General features: G+C 40.3%; 1 protein-coding gene across 1 annotated transcript in view; it reads right to left on the minus strand.

Annotated features, from left to right (window-relative positions):
• Positions 1–24,931, minus strand: part of si:dkey-237h12.3 (teneurin-3) — a 173,976-nt gene that overhangs the window by 29,353 nt on the left and 119,692 nt on the right. Inside the window, 15 exon segments of the mRNA XM_018679395.1 lie at positions 515–658; positions 1,728–1,995; positions 2,936–3,197; positions 5,126–5,205; positions 5,207–5,246; positions 9,633–9,849; positions 10,394–10,540; positions 11,686–11,709; positions 12,245–12,265; positions 14,962–15,147; positions 20,190–20,390; positions 21,506–21,668; positions 21,670–21,701; positions 22,884–22,985; positions 24,086–24,296. Coding sequence (XP_018534911.1) covers positions 515–658; positions 1,728–1,995; positions 2,936–3,197; positions 5,126–5,205; positions 5,207–5,246; positions 9,633–9,849; positions 10,394–10,540; positions 11,686–11,709; positions 12,245–12,265; positions 14,962–15,147; positions 20,190–20,390; positions 21,506–21,668; positions 21,670–21,701; positions 22,884–22,985; positions 24,086–24,296 — 2,098 coding nt within the window.

Below are 24,931 nucleotides of genomic sequence, written 5' to 3' on the forward strand. Positions count from 1 at the left end.
CCCAGCAATGACTCAATGCTGTATGTATATCTGATAGTTTCATTATGTATGTTTCATTTTCTCATGTCTCCGCACCAGCGCGACAAAGACAAACTCTTGTCCATTTATTGTACTTGGCGATTAAAGCGATTCTGATTGATGACAGAACAAGAAATTCATTTAGTTTATTGAATTAATGCAAGAATTAAACATGACGCCTGTTCATCAAAAGCATAAGCCTTCACGAGCGGCCAAAAGGCCGTCTTCTTCCTAAAATAGCTGAGTAGTGTGGGATTGTGGCGAGCCCTGTGCCCTGGTGACTTACTCACTGATTTATTCTATCATTACCATGAATGATCAGCCCTTCAAAACTCTCCTCTATTATCTCCAGATGGGATGACGAACCATATTTCATTTTGATTCAGATAGTTATTGCGGTAATTCAGGGTAGAGACCACCTGCCTGTAACCCTAAGAGGCCACCTATCTCTACCCCACAGGCGCACACATATACTGTATATATGAGCATTTCTTACCGTTCTGAATGTCCAATATGTGGTGTTTGTCTAACATCCACCCTCCCATGTTGGAGGCATCCAGTTCATAGCCTTGCAACACTGCGGTCCTCTTCTCCCAGAGCACCACATCAAGGCAGGACTCATATTCATATCCCACTGACACTGAAAGTAACGACAACAGATGCCTATGGTGAGCAAGGTTGCAACCTCCTTACCTGACACTTATGGCAGCAATGAGGCTTGTACTCTATAAGGTATTCTGCACACGTTGTGGCTGTTTTCTGTATTTGCTGGTACTGCTTTCTCATTGACTATGTAATTTTCTCCAGCTGGGATGATTTTAAAAGACCCGTGGGGTTTCTGTGTCTCACCTGCACAGTTTGTGTTTTATGTGCTCTCCTCTCATTTGTCTGTTTTATCTTGTGTAAATGCAAATAAACCACAACGCGAAATAGCGTGTAAAGTGGCATGAATTATTTAAACAATAAAGGCTCAGATGGAGCACATTACAGTAAATATCATAAAACGCTGTGATATGGTCACAGCCATAAGCCACGAGTGGATCCTGTTGATTGTCAGGGTTGTGAGGTTTTTCTCTGTAATATGTAAGCTGGAGTGTTCCAACATTCATCCTTCTTAAGAAAATCCCTCAGCCTTTTTCAGGCTTTGAATTTTTTTGTGCATGTCATTAAAATGCAAGTGCATGTAGTTCTGTATAAACAAGACAATATGAACACATTAGGTACGCTGTAAAGCAGCATAATCCTTGAGAAGACAATTCAATCATTAAATTTAAAAAGTCATAATTAAGATATTTTGTTACCTGTGATGCGATCTAAAGATTCTGTTATTGTCAGTAGTTTTTGTTGTGACTATTGACTGATTGCTGGATTTTTTCAGGCCACTGCCTCATAGGCAATATTCTAGTCAGTGCACTGCTACTGAAATATTATACATAGAAAACAAAGACGTCAGCAAAAGAGCAGTGGCCTTCAAAAATGCAGCACTGGAGGATTTCAGGATTTCACACCACCTGCTAAATCTTTATATTATTTTATTGCACATGGTAATAAAAGCAGCCCCTGACTAAATAATCCTCAATTCAAATAAAAAATAAAATCAATCTTCAAAAGTTCAACTAGGGTTCATTGCTTGAAGGTAGCGCAAGGATCTGGCAATGAACCTGTGCTTACACAACATCTTTAGTCGGCACTTCACAGCGGGAACTCACCCACAGCCTCTGCCAGGCCAAAGACCTTCTGATTGTAGGCGTCTGTTTTATCCCAGATGAAGGTGTAGGAGAGGTCAGGGAAAGCGGGGAAAGACTTCTGGAACTGACGGCCCATGACGGCCACCATCAGGTGGACCTTCATCAGGCCAAAGGGGAGACGATCCTGGGTTAGAAGCACCTTGAGGATGGGCTTGTAGCCAGCTGCCCTGGAGCTCAGGTAGACCAGGTTGAGGTCACTGCCTGGTATGGCCACTTGCTCGTGAAGGACCTATGATTTTAATTAGCAGTCAGACTGGTGCCAAATACACAGTGTCAAGTACAGGCTTAAGTAACAGGAGCAACAAGAGTTTGCAGGTATTTAACAGAGGATGACTCATTATGGTATATAATAAAATTTTCTGCCAGGGTTACACTGACTCATACATGTTGTTACATTCTATACAATAGAGTCAAACATTATAAATTTGCATTTTGTAGCTAAAATATTAAAAATAAGTTCTTACTTAAGCCAAACCACAGACTACAGTCTATATGTAAATTAAGCTACCTCCACAGGCAATGAATTAATTCTTCAGTATTTGAGTCTGTGAGAAAAAAAAAATATTTTACTTGAACACCACAACTCTAATAATTGACAAGTTTTAGTCAAGTCCCAGTTCTTGACCAGGCTGCATCTGAGACTGCCACTGTACTCATGCTAAAGCATGTCCAGACAATTTGGATTTTTTCCCTCAAATGTAACACAGATATATTTTCTCTAATCAGTTTAAACAGCAAAAGCTGCAGAGTCACATTTTGCATTTAGGGATTTTCAACTCTGATTTGAGCCAAATGGATACAAACCAAATCCTGAGGCATGCAACCTCCATGCGATTTGCCCTCAGAATTTATCAGTGTTGCTGTGAGACAATTTATGGCTTAGTATTTGGGGAGATGCCTGGATTCAATCAAAGCTCAAAGGCAAACTGAAAGGCAAATCTGACTCTATTTAAAATAAGCGAGAGAAGCCATGGTAAAAGGAAGATAACAGCATTATCGTTACACTGTATTTGTGTATTTTCAACACTTCAATGCTTGTAATGTTGGGATCAAACGTGGGTTAAATTATTAAAGTCATTCAAAATAATCAGATATGAGCAGATATTTGAAATTGACCATAAAAGCCATGTAATGTGATGCCCGTGTCGCCTCCGTGACAGCAGTCTCACCTGGGTCTCGGGGATGATGGGACTGTCCTCCGGGGAGGTCTTGTACAGAGTGGAGAGGGGCGTGGCCAGGATGAGGGGGTTTGGTCTGAGCAAGCCAGTCAGGTAGCAGCTGGGGATGTCGTTTTCTTCCCGTTTCATCACCACGGTGTCCATCACATGGAAAACGTTCCAGGGCAGCCACACTGTGCGGTGCAGCGTGGGGAATGGGGCACGCTCGTAACTCAGCGTCAAAGAAGCACCACCATTTGCCAAGAGGTCAAACCTTAATAAATTATCATTGAATGGAAACAGTGAAATACATTGTGAAACACAAACAGTAATGTGGATAAGCAGTATATGTATCAGTTTAGCAACATATATCAGCAGATACATGATCAGACAATTTGTAAAACAAGTCAGTTGTTTCAACAATCATCATCTAAACCACATCATCTGGAAATAAAAGTGAGGTCACCCAAAGTACTGGTAAAAATGAGTTTTTGTACAAGAAATTGGTGTGTGCAAGAACAGAAGGATGCACTGTGATCTCTGATGAGGGTTTGTATGAAACCAATATGACTGTATGGGTATTTCTGCCTCTTGCCACACAGGACTTCTCTTTAGCAATGTTGTCACATTTCCAGTTCTCAGCAATTAAATCGGTGTGTAGGATGTTATTATTACTGCTAAGATAAGAATGACGCCCAAAACGTAGACTGTTATAACTTAACCTTAAGTGGAAAGTAGCAATGTAAATATTTATCTTGAGACTAATCCTGATAATACTTTTTCAACGGAAGAGAGAACTTTTCCCTTTAAAGTGTATTCCCTCTGTACAGCCTCCATATATTATTATCATTCACTGAATCTAATTTATGACTTTTGTTTAACCAGGCATGGTGCAAGAAGATACTTTCTGGTTGAATTTGGTTTGGAGTCCTGAGTCTTGGGAGTTTTCTCTGGTGAACTGGTTTTAATTAGTACGACATTACTCAGGGAAAAGTTACTGGTTTGGAAATGAAGGGCGAGTCTTTGAAGTGCTGCTCTATATATTCGGCGAGCTCCACTACCCAGGGGGTAAAGCATCTGTGTGGTGACATTGCATGCATTCACATGCACAAAGACACACACCCTCGCAGATTTGAATGCTTATGCACATCTCTCATGCATGCATCCCACACCCAGAATAACACACACACACACACACACACACACACACACACACACGACACGGACACGGACACAGACACGGACACAGACACACAGACACACATGCCAACAGCCAAGCTGTGCAGCTGACCTAAAACAGCTTCCTTCTCGAGCTCTCTCCACTTTGGGCAGTGGGGAGCTCACAGCTGCAAGAGGCCAAGCTTTGATGCTGCCCCCCCCTTCTTAACACACTGAGTGGATCTGTTGGCTAACCAAGTGTGATTATCCCCAACCATTTATCACGCTCCTTGTCAGAAGAGTTACAGGGCGGAATATCTGAAGAAATCAGCTAATCCTCAGCTATCTGGGGACCCAAGGATTGTGCTTCATAACAACAGCTGTACAATTCTCTGCCACTCATAAGCCTTTTATTCCACACTGGCAACACATAAACATGGCCTCTATCTGCTGAATTTGAATGATGGCCTAGTTCACTATCTCTGGTGAGCATCTGCAAAATAAAGCTCCTACCTGAAGTGAACCCTTCCTGTAAAATATGTGACATACGTTTGTCTTGTATATATTTGCAGCACCATTATTAAGGACCTGTCTGCGGTAATAGCAGGAGAAGGTCAGACAGTAATCCCATGTTTTACTACACCGCGGGCAGATTGATTCTACCCTTGCTGATTCAATGCATCTTAAACAGCCTGGTTCAAAATGGCCTCCACCACGGTGACATTTGCATGAGGAATTGTTCTAGGGCACAATGTGCTGCTGTTTCGATTTGTTTTGAGCGCTTTCTGGATAACTGCCAGGACGACTTTCCCACTGCTGGACAACTTTTTTTTGCATTTTTCCATACCAGTCTGGGGACAGCAGTGTACACCACAAATAAATCGTTGCAAGGGCAAAGGTTGAACCTAAAGCCTGAGCTGCCCATGAAGAGATTGCTCGTGTTTATTTGGACATGTAAATCAGTGTTGATAAATGCAGATGTATCGCTGTATCCCTGCATGCTGTACCTACTGATGATGCATGTGTGCATAGAGACTCCCTTACATGCCATCTTGCCGCGTGATGGTGTAGCCGTACTCTGGGTAGTGCAGAAAAGACACGTTGACTCCGATCAGCGGCGTTCCCGTCCCCCGTGAGGACCTGACCCCGGATGACTGATGCCAGGCTGTGTGGGCAAACAAACACAGAAAGGGCTGAGTAAACAAACAGTGCCAGCCGGCATCAACAAGCAGCCACGGCATCCACACTACTAACAACTGTCATTCCTTTGCCAGAGGCATGAGCAGGGATGATTTAGTGACCGTTAGAAGCACACACATGACAGCGGTTGTTATTCATGAAAATGCCACCTTACAGAGCACCTCTGTGTGTCTGTTTACAGGCTTTTAAAAGCCCATAATTCAGTAGGATGAGGTTTTCCAGACATCAAGGACTGTAAAGATTTTGCAGAATCTTGCACATGTATTGCAGCATTTATATTCCACGAGGACATAGAAATTGATGCATTTTTTTTTTCATGCTTAAGCCACATTTCTATTAAAAATCTAATTATGTAGAGACAAGACATGACACACAAAGGACATATAGCTCTTGGGGCGATTCAATTTGTGAGGGCAGCACAGAAAAACAGTAGGCATCAAAGCTAAGAATGTAAAATACACAACATATTATCTAGCCAACATGAAATGCACACACAGTTAAATGATCAGTCTGCTGAGAAAAGTCAACTTGCTAAATGAAGTGTACAATATACTCAGCAGTAGGCATATCAAATGAGATTCATGAGTGAAATATTCAAAGTATTATCACCCTGACCTCACTGAATTAAGAGTTTCCCCTAAATTGTATTTTTGAGAGGATGTGATCCAAGCGTGATTATTCTTTGCAAGCACTTTTACTTCCAAAAAAGAGCCTTTTGTCAGTGTCATACCCACGTCTTGTGCTCGCTAGCATGATAAATGTCTGTGGTAATACTTGTGACGAAAGATAATATATCAACAAGAATTGTATTAGAACGAGCTCTTCAGCTCAGTTACAGATATCCTCTTGATGTGAGAAGTTGCAAAGCTCGGTGGCTGACGTGTCAAGAGGCACTTTATAGGAATTCAGAACAACAAAATGCAATGCCGGAGGCAATCTGTCAAAAGGAGGAAAAAAGTGAAAAGGGGTTTGGAAAAAAAGAGGAGCAGCGCTACAATACAAAAGAATCGCCACAGCAGTTAAGAAAGGTTAAGTCATAAATAGGGTGGATGTGAAAGGGAATGCAATTTGAATATAAAAAATATGTTCAGTGGTGAAATGTAAAAATGTGAAGATTTTCGTTGGTTTGAATTCCAAAAAATGTGCTTTTTGATTTTAGAAAGGTAAATGTAGAAGAGATTTTTTCAGAACAAAGATCTTCTTCTCCACAGTTTTTTTTTCCTCCACACCTTATATAACCCACCTCCTACGACTGGTCAAAGAGTGGTGCCACCAGAGCAGGTGGGGTGGGTTAAATACTTCACTTAAAGGCACCTCTTTGGTTGTTAGCCTATATGGGAGAGCATTACTCATTCACTTTCCCCACCAAGATTTTCCCTGCTGGCAAATGGATTTGCTTCTGGTCAAAAGGCTCTCTACCTCCAGCTTTCCCCTCCCTTGCTTTTACCGAAAAAACACTATTTTCTTTGGCGTATTTGCTTCATAAATCACAGACACAGAAGGTTCATACATGATTAAAGCCTCAGATATCCTCTGCGATTATTCAACATGACTGCTGGCCCTTCAGGTAAAACTTGCCCAACATTGCCTCTCCTTCCTATATCCTTAAGTGTGAGGTAATTTGTTGAGTCAGTCCTTTGTTTGAAGGTAAGTAGGGGAGACAATGCGATATTTCTCCATCAACATTTAATCATTCCCCACTTCTCAACCACAGTGCAGAATTTTAAGTGTTCCCTCTGCATTTGTCACTGGTAGGCAAAAGATGTCTCATTTTGCCACTTTATCTCTGGGTCATTACGTATATGAGACGGGAATGATCAACAGCTTTAGCCTCTCTTATTTCCCTCCCGCTCCACGCCTGGCACAACCATCTCCCATCCTTTATTTACCGGCTCGGGGAACAAGGCCACTTAAGAGCCCCAGCAAAGGTTCACTCTTTCTTCCCTGTGTCTCTATTAATCTTTTGAGAGGCAGACGGATGCTGCGAGAGCCGAACCCCCTTACAAACGCAGAGTCACACCACCTGCCGAGACCCCAGAAATGACTCATATAATTCATGCATTCTTATCTGTCATTGTCTCACGCCGGCTGTAGAAAAACACCATCTGAAAACCCAATGGGAGACTTGTGTGGGGACATGTGATACGGCTGGGGGACTGGTGGTGCTGAAGGGGGACACACTAAACCACAACACATGTTTTATTCTCTGTGCTATACGAAGGACAAGTTTACTGCCGAGTTCTGAAACCTGACCGCACACTGAAATCTGCTCCCTTTCTCTTGCCTTACACAATGGCTCCTTAAAAATAGAAGGAAAGGAATGACCTCTAACTGTTTTCCATACCCTGTACCGTTAGACATCAGATACTCTATGACTAGGCATACCAGTCACTGCTGCTGTTGGAAGTCTTGATACTCTGCTGGCATTGTTCCAGTGCTTCAGAGACTTTTTTATAATGTATACTCTGCAAAGGCTGTCAATAAATTATTCACCTTATAACCTCAAATGAATGTTTGAAAAATATGGGTCTCCAAACTCTGCCACTACTAAATTCTATTTCATTATGTAACTCTCTAAATGTTTTTTTTTCACGTGTGTAATGTTTGTGCTGATAAAATACAATTTAAAAAAAAAGGTAATTAATTTTGTCATATTTAGTGGTATGCATGTTTGCTGAGCTTCTAAAATGCACCATGATGTTTTGACTATAAAACTTACTTCTACAAGAAGATAAAAAGGCAAATGAATATTTCGAGCGAGAGAGCTAATGCCACTGCCAGACATGAAATCGACAGTAAGCTGAAGACAATGAGGATGAGGATTACCGAGAACCCGGCTGGGGGGGAATTGCCTCATTCTATATTTTCAGTAAAGCATGCTATTTACATAAGGATTATTTTAAACTATTGGAGGAAATATTCCCAAAGCCTTCTGCACACAGTTGGCAATCATTTTCCTCTCCATCAGTCCCAAAACACACCCTACTCGTGATTCTGAACAGATGTGGGAGTGCACTCGGTGAAAAACATAACTCTGTCACCTTAGTAGATGCGCGCAGATGTAACCCGGTAATCTATTACAGTGTAAGGTCTTCTTTTTCCTTTATTTCAAACTTTTCAATAATTTTCTTTACCTTGAATAAACACAGCAGAAACTTTAATTCTTTGAACTAGCTGGAGAAAAATGAACTGTAGGTAGCTACAGTAGTTAGCGTATCTAGAGTGACATGCAAAGAAAAATAAATCCTACAACTAAACTTAATATAATGAGAACAAGGCTAAGAGCAATGGTAGAGGCTCTGTGAGGCTGCCCAGAGATGATTTAAGTGAACATTGTTCACAATCTTTTTCTTAACATGTTAGCACACTAACATTTGCTTTATATCACTAAACACAAAGAGATAAGGCTGATGGGAATGTCTTTCATTTTAAGTATTTGGCAGTAAACCACTTGGACAAATTAAAGTAAAATATATATACAAAATTTTAGGCCACACTTGACACTTTAGGAAACACCAACAGAAAAAGAATACCATCCACACAGCCATGCACCTGGTGTGGCTAAAAAGTAATAGTATGTAAAATACTTTAGTCCTCAACCTTTAATGGAACCTTTATGAACTTGAAAAATAGAAAATTTATCAAATTATCTATCAAATAATACACACAATATGTGTAATTTCTACTGATTTTGTACCAGTAATAACATACAAAACAAAAACCCATTTACCCTTGTTTGATGTTACAGTACAAAACATCATTCTCTTCTTGGCTCTTTGCAGAATCTCTGTTGATGGGACTGATTTAATGTGATTTTCTGTTGGAAAGACAGTTTCTAGAAAGAAACCCTTTCAAAGAGAAAGAGCCTATTCAAGTGTGCCAGCCTCAGATATTCAAATACACTGTGTGATGGGTGGCTTGATGATGAAAAAAAATTGGTTTCTGATAAAAGATATACATTCATGTGCAGTGAAAATGGTCTCTTCAGTGAAATGTTTGCTGTGCTTTTCTTTCCAATTTGGAAAACCACATGGTCCTGTTATCTTGATGTAAGAAACCTCGCTCTCATGTTTTTACAGTTATAAAGGCTGTTTTAGCAAGAAACAAGTTCGCTGTTGAGCTACTTAATCTTCACTTGTTTAAAAAAAAAAAAAACCCCGCCTGTGGCAGCGAGACCGCTGTAAACACACTTGTCAGTGTGACTGCAAAGACAAAGAGATGTGAGTTCCTTTTGACGTTTCAGAGTGGCTGCACAAACACAGGTGCCTCTCCCCAACTGGTAATGAGACAGCAAACAACTAATGTGATCCAAATAATTAAAGAGCTGTCAGTAATTCATTAAGCCGTTTACCTGCTGTTGAACGGGTTGTCCCAGGGTATCATGTGACTGCTGCTGGGACCGATCAAAAAACTGATGCGGTCATAAAAGCCCTTGGATGTGGGCTGGGCGGATGAACTCTGGCCCTGGCCTGCGATGGCAGTAGGGTCAGGTGAGCCGCGACAGTAGGTCTGACCCTGGCAGGAGATTTGAGTGCAGCAGTCTGGGTCCATGCAGTCGACGAGCCCATCTGGAAAACAGGAGGGACAGTCGAGACAGGGAGGGAAAGCTTTGTTGACCTGGATGCGATGGGGTTTGACAAAGGAAACGTGCAAACATCTCCATTACTGTGTTTAGCTCTGCTGCTCACAGAAGACTTCTAACATGAACTTAAGTTCATTAAAGTGACAGCAGAGATCCTGAGCTGATGTGAAAGTATGAACTATTGAAAAGTATGTCACCTGAGATGAACCTCAAAAGTTCTGGGCTTGTTGATCAAGCTGAGGAACAGTTTATTAGAAATCCAGCTTGTGGGGTATTAAAATATAGTCTCAACTACTCTTTATAATTGATCTACTGTATATTTTAAAGCATGTTGTTTAACAATCTGCTCTGCCACTACATTTACATATTCTTTCCAGTGATGTTTTATGTATGATTGATTTGTTTTGTTTGTTTGCACTGTCACTGAGGAGCCACATCAAAGCCAATTTGCTGTTCAGCACAATAAGTGACACACACAATTTTTTCTGAAGCTAAAAGACTATTTGTACGAGGCTTTTACTGCTTCCTACCTCCCTCGTTATCCTTGCCATCTGAGCAGAGCGTTTCAGTCGCTACATCGCATCCTAGCCCTCTCCATCCTGACTGGCAGATGCAGTGCCAGACATTCTGATCCAGGACGCACCTCCCGTTGTTGTTGCACAGCCCGGGGCAGCCGTCTGTCAACACATCATGTATGTGTCAAACAGCAGAGCAAGTCAGAACAAGAAAATCAGGAGTAGAAAGGGAGGGGGGGGCATAGACAAGAGCAAAGGGTTGGGGGGGGCATTTAGAGTGGACAGGGGCAGAGGAGGGACAAAATGATAAAAGACAGTACTGAGTGGACATACAGTACAATACACCTCTGACAGGACTGGGGATGTGGGGGAGGGTGTGAGGATTTACAGTCGTTTCACATGAGTTTCAGGAGCATGTTCAGCTACTCTGAAAAGTGAAATGTATGGGATAAAAAGGTAGAAAACCTGCTGAGCTGTTGACTTAAAGTTAGTGGTCCACTGAGAGAGACCAAAAATGCATGCTGAGTCAAATCCTCATGGCAGTAAGTTTTTTTTCTTTGGTGATTAAAACAAAGTTTGAATGATTCTTTTTTAGTTCACGTGACTTGTATTTGGGTTGCATGAATATTCTTGGTGTGATATTCAAATCAAGAGCTGCTTTGGAGTCAAATTCACAACAATTAAAAAATTGTTTTGTATTTGAATCAAGATTTAAAAGGATTCTCTGTGAATTCAAAGTTGCACAAAACCCATTTAAGAGCCTGAAAATCAGTGGCTGTCTTGGAAGTTCATTTCTTTTTTGCCTTAAAATAATGAAAAGTAGGAATAGCCTACTGCAGATGTTAGAAACACTCATGTGAAGTAACAGCAACATCAAAGGGAAAGGGAAGTATATATGTAAATAGGAGAAGAAGTGTGGGAAGAAGAGGGAGGATCAAGAGTCTCTACATTTACAGAAAACAGAGCAGTTGCTGCCAGATCGCATTCCTTCTAGTGGAGGGTGAAGACAGGGAGCTGAAACATGACTAAACCACACCAGTTTGGGGCGTTTAATCTGGCAGACACAAGGAATTAAGACGGGGGGTGGGGGGGTGGGAGGGGTGGGAAAAGGGACCGTGGAGTCTGGTGTGAGACTGGTTAACACGGACAGGAGATGAGGGGACATATCGGGAGGAGCAGGATCACAGCAGAAACATTATGATCGACTCGGACATAGAACAGGTGTATATACGCCGTGCTAGGAAAGACAGAGAAAAGGGAGGGATTGTTTGTGACAATCTCCCTGGGGGGGTAGTGGTTCAATTTACCTTTATATCCTATCTTGACTGCTCCTATTACACAACCGAGGAAAGGGAAACATTTGGAAAAGAAAATTACTTATCTCTGTGGTGGCAGAGAGCTAAGACTGACAAACACATTTACTTATTGTAACTTACAGGGAGCACAAAAAGTGGAAACGGTTGCTGGCATAAAGCTGATGTACCTGCCATCTTTGTTTAAATATTTGGAAAAGAAGCTTTGCAGGTAGTTTTCCCAAAGATTATCATTGCCTTTGCCTCGTTTTACCTCCTGCTCTAATTTCAATCTCTTGACTATGTATGTAAAATCACAGTCATTACTGTGATTGAGCTAAATGGCTAATATTAACCATGAGTGACAGGATATGACTGATATTACTCAAAGAGAGGAAAGCTGTGAGCTCACACATTAATTTTTTTCTTAACAGAGTTCAATTTTTTTAAGCAAAATAAAGGTGTTCAGATGGATCAGGAAAAAAAAAACATCTCACGTCAAGAGTATAATTCTCAAGCAAAGTGAAAAGTGTGTGTGTGTGTGTGTGTGTGTTTTTTTTTGTTTTTTTTTTACCTGATACTCTGGAATCCAGGGCTATACATGTAAGCCAAGAGGGAGTTGGAGAGAGACAGATAGGTAGGCAGACAGGCATACAGACATAAAATAGAGAAGAGAATGGATATAAGTAGGAGTTAGGCAAAGAAATGCAAATAGAAAAAACAAGTAGAACATTGATTTGAGAGAGACAGAGAGACAAAACAGACAGAAGCTGCAGATTTAGAAGATTAGATTCATAGTTTAGCTACAGTGAGGGGGAACAAAAACAGCATTTGACAAACTTAGAGTGTATATGTTAATTAAAGCAGCAAGTGATTAATCAGAATAATAGAAGCTTCTGTGGTCAAAATCATCACTTTCTTCTGTAAAAGTGCCTTGGATGGTGATTATATTTCTCTCCATAGGAAGCAACATAAATGAATTCAGCATCTTAAGCTTTGTAAAATATTCATTGTTAACACTCTCCATCTGCTTTGCTTTGCCAAAGCAAGGCAGGCTAACACAAAAGAGAACACACTGTTTCCCTTGATATCTGAGTGTTATAACGCTCTTTGTTTTCAGACTATATAAGCCAGTTTCATCTGGGCCTGCTTCAGAACATTTTACTGTCTGCTTGTCAGGAGGTATGTAGTCTCACCCTCACTCTAATATGAACGCATCGTGAAGCAGAATACTGAACTTCTTTGCTTTTTTTTTTTTTTTTTTTCAATTTTGCCGTCATCTTCACTTCAGTGATTTCAACAACTGCACGGCAATGAACCAGCAGTACACTAAAACGAATCAAAAACACCTTAGTGGTAAACTGCAGTGCTGAGAAAGCAGTGACAATGGGTTAAGCCTTGCATATAAAACAGGATCTAGATGCGTGTGACAAAAGAATGGCCAAGGAAGTCCTCTATTCAAGCTCTGGCCATGTAATGTGATTAAAAGGCGCTTTGTGCAAATGGCAGTTATTCAGGGTTTGAAAGACAAAATAAGCTCCCGGTTCTCCAAGAAAAGGTAATGCATTGCCTATTTAAGCCTGCTGCATCCAATGCAAGGAGTTACTTTCCTGACGGGAGCCTTTAACAGGAGGAAAGAAAGAGAAAATGGACGGTGCAGAGTCGGCCCCGAGGAGGGAAAGATTAATACGATGAGGAATGTGACCCTTCCAACAACTCCCTCACTGCAATCTCCTCTCCCCTCAGAAATGGAATCGTGTTGTGGACAGGGGGGTGGGAGCTGCTGCTGCTGATGAGACAACTTGTAAATACATAATTAGGGTTCAGTAGTTTGGAGTACCAGATCTTTGTTTCTCAGGGAATTTGTCGTCATAGAGAGGTTGGAGATGACACTTGGGGGAATGCTGCTTGACGCGGCGTGTCAGGGTTTAACTACTAGGACCTTTGACAGGGGGTAAGATGTCGAGGAATTTTGAATTAAAGGTCAATAGGAAGTGACATCTCAGAACTCATTATCCTCATTAATGCCAGGTGAAGCACTGCCATTTCAGAAAAATGATATTCCAAAGAGGCCTACCCGTGGCTTTTTGGCTCCCTAAATACCTGCCCTTGACTTGCTAATACAGGAGCGTCACTTCAGCAGTCTAAAAGGTGGAATATCTAAATGGATGACAGAAACATTACAACGCTGATGGGAGATGTTGCAAAAAGAAAGAGATTCTGAAAAGAAGTGGAGTGAAAAAGTGAAGGACAGCTGGCCAAGACCAAAGATTTATCACATTTTCTCATTTCTTTTCAGTGGGAAAGATGTCTAACAGTTTAAATCTAAGATATCTTTTGCAACATGTTGTTAGAAAATTTATACTGGGGAGCTCTCCTGAGAAAAACTTGCTACAGAAGATGAAGTGTGCTAGCCCCCCTCCCCTCCCAAAAAAAATAAAGGGGGGCAGGGGGGACTGGAACTGTCACAATGGCTAGTGATGGAAGATGTATTCAAAGCTTTTACTACTTTTAGAAGGGACAACACCACAATATAAATATCCCCCATTATAAGTAATAGAAAATATAAGAAAAAAACATTATTACCAATATATCATATTAACTGTGCACACTAGCCCTTTTAAGTGTCATGTTATCATAGTTATTATGTAGTTGATGAAATAACAGGTCAGCAGTGTTTTATTGTCACATCTGCTTGAGGTGGGGTTCATTTTAAAAATGTTATATATCTTTATATTTTCTAATATAGTTTAACCTAAAAAAAAGCAATACATGCATACAATAATTGGAGTAGAGTAAAAAGTGCAACAACCCCTCTGAAATCTGGTGGAGTAGGAGTATGAAGTAACATAAAATGGAAATACTCACAACTAATACCTCACAATTGTATTTTAGTAGAGTACTTGAGTAAATGCTCTCAGTTACTTTCCATCACTGGCTGGTAAGTATTCAGAAAAACATAAGATCCTAGCCACAGCGTTTGATATAATAATCTCTTGCTTAACTATAAGAAACACAGCAGTTTACTTTTACACACTGAAAACACCACCAGAAACTACCCATCACTGGTTTGTCATGTCTATGTACTTGTTTGGAGTAGGTAGGCAGCAACTGAATTGTGAACATGATCTGTCCCTTTCCAACAGATGCTTGAAACTGCACGGAAAATACTGACATTCACACTCCAAAGTTGCCCTTTTAAGCCTGTCCATAAATGAATTTCCTGTAGTTCGTGCCCTTCTGTCAAGTGTGTGTAGGTGTACAGCACTGTTATGTGTCACCGTGGCTCACCGATGGTGCAGTGTTCACCCGTCCAGCCCTGGTGGCAGTCACACTTGCCCTCTCGGCAGACTCCATGGTCGATGCAGCGTGGGTGACAGTCCCTCTGCTCACATTCTGGTCCTGTCCAGCCTTCCTCGCAGTGACACACACCGCTGATGCAGGAGCCGTGGGGACCACAGTCCACCACACACACCTCTGTCGCAAAAAACAAAAAAGCCATGGAGACATGTAGCTTCTGTTGTGTGAAAAGCCCACTTTTTCTTCTGCACTGGTATATTTTTGTATTCTGCATAGATGCATCTGCCTCCAAAGAAAAATGCTCTGATGTTTTCTGAGAAGTGTTGGTTCCCTCAGTTAAAGTGGGCCAATAAGTTTAACTGTGAACAAAACGTGTTTTCAACACCAGTGTTAAAAACTGCATTATAGAAAATTCTGTCGTTGTGAGGCAACTATTGCAATGTGTGATAGTATTTCATCAAAAGAGGCTCAAAATTACTGCCATCTATCAAAGGAAAGTTTAAGAGGCATCATTTTACATGGAAAATGTCAGGTCTTTACTGCTTTCTCTTGCTTTATGGATCTCAATGGACTTGATGTGTACACAATTCTTTTTTAAATGAGTGTGGAGCGGGACAGATAGTTGACATACAGAATGTCAGAGCACTGAAACTGAATTCCTAATCAACTTTTATTCAGCTGCCACGTTGCCAAAATACACAATGAATAGTTTAGAAAAAGAAAAAAAAGAGGATAACTCTTCCTCTAAAAAGTATCAAATTAATCTTGATATATAGAAATATTACTTTTATGGGTTCAGGCGATAATAAAGTGCCTTAAATTCTCAGTGCTTGACATTTAATCTGTGAATTCTGCTCCCTATAATACATAAAACAACGATGCAGTCCCCTCTGAGTGGATTAAAACCAATGTGCGTTAGAATGCACATTGAAGAGATAAAACTTTTCACAGTGCATTAAAAAGAAACAAATTGTTCATTGATATGTGCTCTTACGAAGGCAGATGGATGATATCTGACTCAGTTTACATCTATTTTATGTAAAATTTCCTCAGCAACAAAACTCTGAAGGACTTTAATTTTCTTATCAACAAACGGGTCCAATCAGTGTAACAACCGCTTTTTACCATCTGAAATGACATCAAAGCTTATAACACAGAATGTAAGTATACTCTGAATAATTACCCTGGAATAATAGAGAAGGCATTTTTTTCACACGCATATGCACAAGCAACACAGGCCATTATTGTCATTTTTGTTTCTGCAGCCACTTTAACTAATCTTTACGAGGGTAATGTCATAGGCCAATTTATTTTCTCATGAGTGCATGAGCCTTAAAAATGAAACAAAACCTGTCATCACTCAGAAAGTCTAAATTCAAGGAACAATAAAACACTGCAATTACTGTGTATCTAAAAACTTCTAAAAACAACTAATTTTCAAGTTTTACATATTCTGAAAGCTCATTTGCATGACGTCTTGGCAGACTGAGGTGAGGGTTATGGATTTGAGCAGGTCCTCATGTCTGTAAATCAACCTGTTTTCTTGGAGTGTAGAGCACTGAAAAGAGCAGAGCAGCTGTGACTCTGTGTTATCTTCAGACAAGTAAAATTCAAATGATTGAATCCAGGGGTGGTAAGTAAATCAGTCTGTACCAGGCTAAAACTGATGCTCAACAAGCTGCTCTTGTGTGAGAATAAGAAATGTTCATTTACTGGAACCAAGAGCTCCTATCAAAGCCTCTGAGCAGAAGAACCATAAAGCTTTCTGCTGTGACAATAGCCGTCAGTACGCTAGAGGAAAGTAGCTCAAGTATGTCCTCAAATTTTAAGTGACTAGATGCTCCAGGAAATTTATATAGCCCCGTAACCAAAAAGTTTGTGACTTTTTAGCAAACTTGGTGCAGCCTGCAGGGAAAGCAAATTAGCCAAGAGACATCATTCTGCCACCTAAAATGTAACAAGTCATGGATAAAATATCTACTAATTTTCTTCATGTTTTTTTTTTTTTTTAAGCCACTCCACAACCTCTGATTTACCCGCGCTCACCCCCTTTACTGAGGCTCTTTTAGCTGTCTGTTTCCAGCTCTCTGAATAGAGTTTTTCTTCGATTGAGAGACCTTGGATGGTTCTGATTAAGTCAAGCCGACACTGTAGAATATTAAGCATGCCTCTGGAGGGGAGTCATTCGATTCCAAAGGGATACCTCCTTCCCATAGAATCTATGCAATCAATTTTTCATTAGTGCAAAAGTGTTTATCTGCCTTTAACATGCCCCTGACTCGAGCTGGATAGGGGTTGTGGGCGGTCGATCCATGCTATGCATTTGTTAATTAAAGTTTATTTAATTGAAGAAGAACCGTGGCATTAATTAAGAAGGAATTCACCACCCACCCAGGTGGGTAAACTCCCCAACTTTTGGACTGCATCAAGGCCAGTCTAGTTCGGCTCTGCTATTGACAAGCCTGAGATATCTTGCTGAGTGAGAGCATTCCATTGTGTGGAATTTTCAAAAGCTTTAACTGAATAACAAATTACCTCTCTTTAAAAAAAGAAAATAATGTGAGACACAGAAGGAAAAAAAAAAAAACTTTGTTCACCAAAACTATCAATCTTTCTTCTTGGGCACCGACCAAACAGGCTGCACGCTGCTTCAAAAGGTCTACACATGCATCTATCATCACAAAAGCACCATCCAGCCTCCTTATGCTTTGATTTTCCATTGAATTTCAGCCAAGAGAAATACATTTGACAGCTTTTTAACTAAGAAACAAACCCCAACTTCTGCTTTTAATTGTTTGACTCAATACGACCATTCTGTCTCTCGACCATTCTGTCTCTCTCTTTAACACTGAGAATGAGTCTATTCTGTGGGGGGAAACAACGCATAAATCACCTGAAGCTCAGGCACAGATAACAGATGGGAGGAGCCGGCCTTTGAACTAACATGTCATCTACCTGTGTCGAAAGGCAAACCCTCTGAATGCAGAGCTGCTAACAAATGAAGAGGCTCTGCTGTGAGCAGATGGGAATAAACCATTGTCTCCTCTCTACAAAAAAACCTGGAGTTACTAGAAAGTAAAATGGCATTTTTGGAAAAGGTTCTGAACAAATTGCTATTTTAGAACGACACACATTTGTGGTAAAGTTAAAAAAAAAAGAGCATATGCTGGGTCACACAAGAATAACATGTGGAATCAAAGCTTTGTTGTGAACATATTCTCGATTTCAAACCAACACATGCTACAAGTGTTGATTGCAAAACTTTAAGGGTGTGATCACACTCACAGTTTGATTTATTTAGTCCAAAACATAATGAAGCAGTTGCATTTTTATTCACTGAGGTTCAAACTGCCAGCAATTCAAAATGTGTCACAATTGTCACAGGAATTTGCACATTGTTTGGTAATGGATATTTGCTCTTGTTACTTAATTTAAGCAAAACCACAGATTTTGTTTTGTGATTTAGCCTCTCTGGTAAACATACTCTGGAAAAAGAACACAAAAGAACACAAAATGAACTGAATATGACTAGCTGTCCAGACTGAGGTTTGCCATCAGTCCTTTCTTTTGTTTTACAACACCTTCCAAGCATGAGTAACTCCTGGCTATCAGATGTCAACATCTGTCTCATCATACCCGTGAAAGCTTTTTTTTAAATATTTTTTCCCCTCGAGTTTGTTTCCTGTAGTCGGATCAGATTACTTCCTCTCTCCTACTTGGAAAAGAATAGGACCTTTTGAGGCATCTTGGAGTGTTTGTGTTGTGTCAACAGACATTTAATGTTGCTGTTCTCATGTGGATTCAGCTGCTTAAAAAAAGACAGTTTGATCGAGATCTAAAGGCGCTTGGTGTGAACACATCACCATTATAAAAATATTCCTTGGTCACTGTAGCTTTCTTGTATTAGTGAAAATATATAACTGCCTCCTGTAATTATGCCCCATCACACCAAAGTAAAACTTTACTGAAAGTGATATAGGAGACACGTAACCTCATAAAACACAGCCCTGACAGTGCTGTAACATATAGCACATAGCTCATAAGATGAAAACTTCAGTCAGTCAGGCTCTCATTCATCATTTCTGGTGCATAGCCAGACTATGAATCAGTAGGACACCACAAATTAATAATCTTACGTTTCTTTCATGTATACCTATGGGAGAAAGCTGAAAAATACGGATTTGTCTGTCTGTACTATTCAGAGAGTTTCATTCCAAATTGTGACATACTAATTTAGGGAAACAAATTATTCTCTAATGTTCACTAAATGATATTTCAAAAACAGAGATGATGAATTACCTTGAATTGTGATTTTTCTTTTGCAAATCATTAAAAATGAAAGGACATATCACACAAGGTTCCCCTCATATTTTCAGTTGTGTTTATACTGCAAAGTTATATAGTTATATAGAATAGTCATTCGTTAAGAGTCATAATAAGACACCCACATGTAGACCTGTGCTGCATGAGAGAGATATTTTGATCAACCTACAGAGTGTTAATAAAGGCTTATACATCTGCTGTTGTGGACGCCCTAGTATCTGCAGTGTCTGTTCACAGCAAGGGAGACGTTTGTTTGGAATGAGTACAAAAAAAATGGTGCCAATTACTTGTTAGAGAATCTCAAACTTCATCCAAAAAACAGTAAAAAAAGACATAATAGAACTGACTACACTGGTTGAAAGGCTTTGTTGGAGCAGTACAAATAACACTGCACTAATATCATCAATAAATGAATGAATAAATGAAAGACCTCGACAATTACAGCTCTAAGTAGCTCAATATGCCCTTTAATTCTTTTAAAGCCAGTGTGTGATGTGTAAATTTTCCAACTTCACATTTTTTCCAAAACAGTTAGTTGGATCAATTGATTAATAAGCTGAAAGGAGAATAAGTTAATTGCTTGAGTCTTTTTTTTTTTTTTTACTTAACAAGCTTAACATTATCTATTTTCAGTTTCTACAATGTGAGGAATTGTTGCTTTTCTTTTTCATATGTGACTGTTAATCTAATATAGTGAAACTGGGTTTAGGACTAAACAAGTAATTTGAAGATGGGTCCTGGGCTTTAAGAAAGTGTGATGGCCATTTTTCACTTCTTTCAGACATTTTATAGTCAAAATGTTTAAACAAAACATTTATCATAGATTAATAATAATGGAAACACTCATTAGTTGTAGCAGCTTTAAGTGATGAAAAGTAAGTGAAATGTGTTCTGACCTATGGAGCAGTCGGCCCCTGTCCAGTTGGCCTCGCAGATGCAGGTTCCTGAGTCGGTGTTGAAGGTGCCGTGACTGGAGCACTGCTCTGGACAAGTGCTCTTCAGGATTTCGCAGCTGATGCCCCCCCAGCCCGGGTTACAGTGGCACTCACCATGATGACAGGCTCCGTGACCGGAGCACGTTGGGTCCACACAGTCCACTGAGGACGACAGCGATGTCAGTTTACCACTTCTAGACAGGATATCAAACCTACTTATTTACCCCGGCCACTTTAGGTCTGCTACCAGCCAAAAATCATTTTCAGAGTGGAAGTGCTTCAGTGCCAGATGATAGCTGGTGAGCCACAGCTGAATTTTTTGCAGTGTTTAGTGGTGACTGGTGGTAATTTTCTACCCTATGTTCAACTATCTCCTCTACGGTACATAACAGGGTACTTCCAATATACTGAAAGCATAATTATACTCCATTATAGGCACAGGGAAAAGGAGCGCAATTAGTGTCTAGACAGATATAATCAATTACTATTAACAATTTGCAGATCAACTTGCTGATCTTGGTTAATAATTGGCAATTATGACCAACATAATCAACCCATTACTAACAAGGGATAATTTGCAACAATGTTATTGTGCTTCCTCTGGAGCTGACTGCTGTGTGCATTTCCATATTTGCTTGGACACCGACATTGATTATTTACCTGAACTAATTCATCACATCGGAGCCCTTACATATGAGCTTGGAACTATAAATTCAACCTCCTCCTGTCAATGGTTCCTTCCCAAATGACTCCACTTCAAAGACAACCGCAAGATATTCATTGAATGAACTCAATATCTTTTTACATGTAAGGTCAACGACCTGCGCATGTAAATCTGAGCTGATAATTGCCTTTTGTCTGCAAGGGGATCAATAAAGTTAAATGCACTGAAGTGAAGGGGGAGGTGCAAGAGGTTGACAAGAGAGAAGAAGAAGAAGCAGCTCTTTCTCAATAAACTGAGGAACAGATGCCATTGACGGATCGATTTTAACAGGTGTCTTCAGCTGTGGAGCGTTCCAATAGGTGACTGCATCAACGGGCACTGCACAATCTGTTCCAGTTTGTACACTCATGTGGTCTAAACACTAAGAGGGAGTTAATTGATACACATGGTATCAATAACAACTTCCAAGGCATTATCTGCTTGGTGGAGTTGAAAACAGCGATTGTTTCACCAATGGGCTGTGTCGATTTCCCCTGAGCTTCACACAGAAATATGTTGCATCTAGCTGCTTCAAATCTAAAGGGAAGAAGCTTTTTTTAAAATTCCTTTTTACCTTGTTCACAGTTGGTCCCTTTGTGGCCGGTATTGCACACACAGTTGCCCGCCACGCAGAGTCCATGTCCCCCGCACTGAGGATCAATACACTGGGAGGCAGGAACATCACACTCAGTGCCCTTCCAGCCACTGTAGCACTGACAGCGCCCCCTGGTGTACTGGTCCGTTACCGCTGCACAGGACTGGACAGGCGGCTGAGGAATAACAACAAATTTAAGGAGGTCATCTCCAAAATGTAAAATGAAAATGTTTAATAATATCAGGGGGATTGTGGAATTACTTTTTCAAAATAAATGTCAAACGATCTTTAGTGATATCTCTTTTTTAATAAAAAATGTCATATTAGAAATACTACAGCTGTGGCCCATTTCTAAAGAAATTATTCAACACTTTGGGAAATATTCTTATTTGCTTTCTTGGTGTGAGTTAGATATGAAGGTTGATACCACTCTCTGAACTACATAATATGGATTCTTTTATAAAAAGGTCTGTTCATCCAAATTATCTCTTTCTGAAACAAATTCATTATTTCTTCCTCAGTGCATTTAAAAGCAATGACCCTGTTACCTTGAACAAAGTTTCAGTAGTTTTCATGGGGACATTTTATTTTGATTTAAAACAGTTTCAACAAAAACATCCAAGAAAGGTATGTGACTTAGTCAGAGTTATCAATCAAAGTTGTGCCTGACGGACACTGGATTTTTAAAGCAACATTAAGCAACTATTTCAGCTTAAAACAACAGCTTCAAAATCATTTTGATTGGACATTGACTTGTAATAGAAAGAATGGTGCTTCTGTCATTCCCACTCTGCACCCTGAATGCCTGTTCTTGCATGATGTATCTTTGGTGAGTGGGTACGATCTCCCGCAGTGTCAGTGGGTGAAACCGCCAGAATCAGTTAAAAAGACTTGGAAATCATTAAAAACTGGTGTTGGTGTATGTAGAATATAGCATGTACTTTCTAGTAGACAAACTACATAATGGTGACAGTGATTCTTAAATTATCTCAAGCTGTGGAATTTCAGTGCTGACTGTTGTGAGGCCTGTTGGTTGATATTATCAGTCTCAGTTCAACTGCAATAAAGTAATGCTGGCCGATTTAAACAGTCCAGAAGATTTATTGTATAGCTCTACCAGATAGTGTTTGGGGGAGAGTCATTGCTTTAATTTCTTTTAATGCTTTGAGCATCATTAAACAAAATTCCATGCTGGGGTATAGCCGAAATCTCAAAACCTTGGGAAATATCACCACTGCAATTGGCACACTACTAGGGATTACAGTCGAAAAAAAGTATTTCCTAAATTTGGGTCAACCGACCCTTTAAATAATGCAGAATGGACAGAATAAGAGTAATATTCAAGCTTAGTAATTACCTCTGGAACAGTATGGTCCTATGAATCCTGGGAAGCAATGACACGATCCCGCCACACACTCTCCGTTCCCGTAACAGTTGTGTGTGCACTCCATGACTGAATCTGTGGGTAGAGCAGTGTGCAAGTCCAACTTTTAATAACCCATCACACTGTTGTATTACAGCAAATCTGAAATTCCTCCTTAATAGAATATTGGATAACTGTACAGTTTAAGAAATACTGGCAGAAAACCGAGATACCAACTTTTCTTTTTCTCCCTTGTGTGAATCTAGGCATTCTAAGCATCCCTTATCTGCAGCGCTCGTATCAGGCATGGCATACATTTACAGCTATTTGTCCATGTCCCACTAAGGTCTAAGCCTCCATAACATGTATGCTGCTGCCCGACTGTTCCCATCTAAGCCATGTTAAGTAAAAGCCACACACGCATTTTAAATTAGACCAAATAATTCCATTTCCTTGACACATGTTCCTTTCCTCCTGTCTCCTCTCCCGCCTCATCCCCCTACTCCCAACCCCTTGAATGACTGATCATGCCCACACAAGCCATGCAATCTCCTGAGTGTTTACAGCTCAAATCCTCTCTGAGTTGAAGTTAATCTGACATATCCTACAGACAGATCTTGTGTTCATTCAACAGACCATTGCTCATAAAGGGCACCCCCAAAAGACCTGGGCCCTCATTTTGATCGGCGTTAAGAGGGCAAACTTTTTTGTTATTGCTCAGCCTTGTATTGGATGTTCATTGAGCCGGTGTCGGACCCAGGCAATTTTGACCTCACACATCGATACCTTCATATTTGTAGGGCCGGATCAATGGAACTCCCCGAAGGAAATAGAAAAAGAAAAACGTTAACTCAACCTTAGTGTTTCTCCTACCTCAAAACCCACAAGGAAATTTCACAGACTCAGAACACTGAAGAGGTTGTTAGGAGGGAAGGATCAATGCTGTGTATGGTCTCGTATTATAGTGTTGAGCACAATAATCCACTACTCTCCAATGAAAACCTAGGTCTGCCTCCTAGGAGGCTCAAAGTTTGAAAAAGCTCAGCTTGTTTGTGTGTCAGCAAGAATTTCCAACAACCTTACTGTTTGTTCATTCGGGCGCAGCTGTTTAAGGAAATTAAAGTCCTCGAAACATGTCATTACACATCATTCCAATCACACTCATCAGCCATCGCAGCAGATGCATGTCCTCGTACCCTGTATGATGGTGTTATAGGACACTGTCTCCACGCTCCGTCCGTCATTATAGAACGCCAGGTGCCACACCCCTGAGTCCAGGTACTGGATAAATCCGGCTTGGTGGACGGTGACTGGGTGATCCAGCCGGGCCCTTGTCTCTGGTTCACTCAGAGTCCGATGCTCTTTGGCGATAAGCCGGCTGCCGTCTAATAGCTCCACAAAGTCATACTGCAAAACAACACCCAGAACAGATTCCAGCAGATGCAGATGAGTGTTATTTTAATGTCGGTGTAATTAAATCAGGCAGTCGAGATGCAAGAGAGTTCAAAAAGTTTATACTTTCTTCTACTGAATGCTTTGTATGCAGATCCTCTAGTGGTCTTCCTAAAAGTCTGAAAGGAACTCTTCAAAGTCGTAATTCAAGACGCAACCAGAACAGGTTTGTGTACACAACAAATATTCAGAGTATAATAAATGTTGATTTTTCAGTGACAGTTATTTGGAGTTGATAGATGTTGTTTGGAGAGTTGTTTGTATACTGATGGAGCTGATATGGCTCTGGGGCAAATGCTCAAAATTTTTCCAAAAATATATTGTTAACTCTGGTGGGAGTGCACTTAAAGGGACTCTAGCAATGTGTTTATTATGATCTGTTAAATTAACAGTGATAATGTACTGTGTAGATGCAGATACTTGAAATTCAGTGCTGGGGTACCTGCACAAAATACAAATAAACAGATGAACTAAATAAAATACTTCTTTTTAGAGACATCTATACACACTTGCTTATCTTTTTCTAATTAAATAAATCATTGGTACACTTGGTTGACAGGCTGTGAAAACTGTTACTTATGTTTGATATG

This window comes from Lates calcarifer, linkage group LG8 (assembly GCF_001640805.2).
Source record: "Lates calcarifer isolate ASB-BC8 linkage group LG8, TLL_Latcal_v3, whole genome shotgun sequence".
NCBI lineage: Eukaryota > Metazoa > Chordata > Actinopteri > Centropomidae > Lates > Lates calcarifer.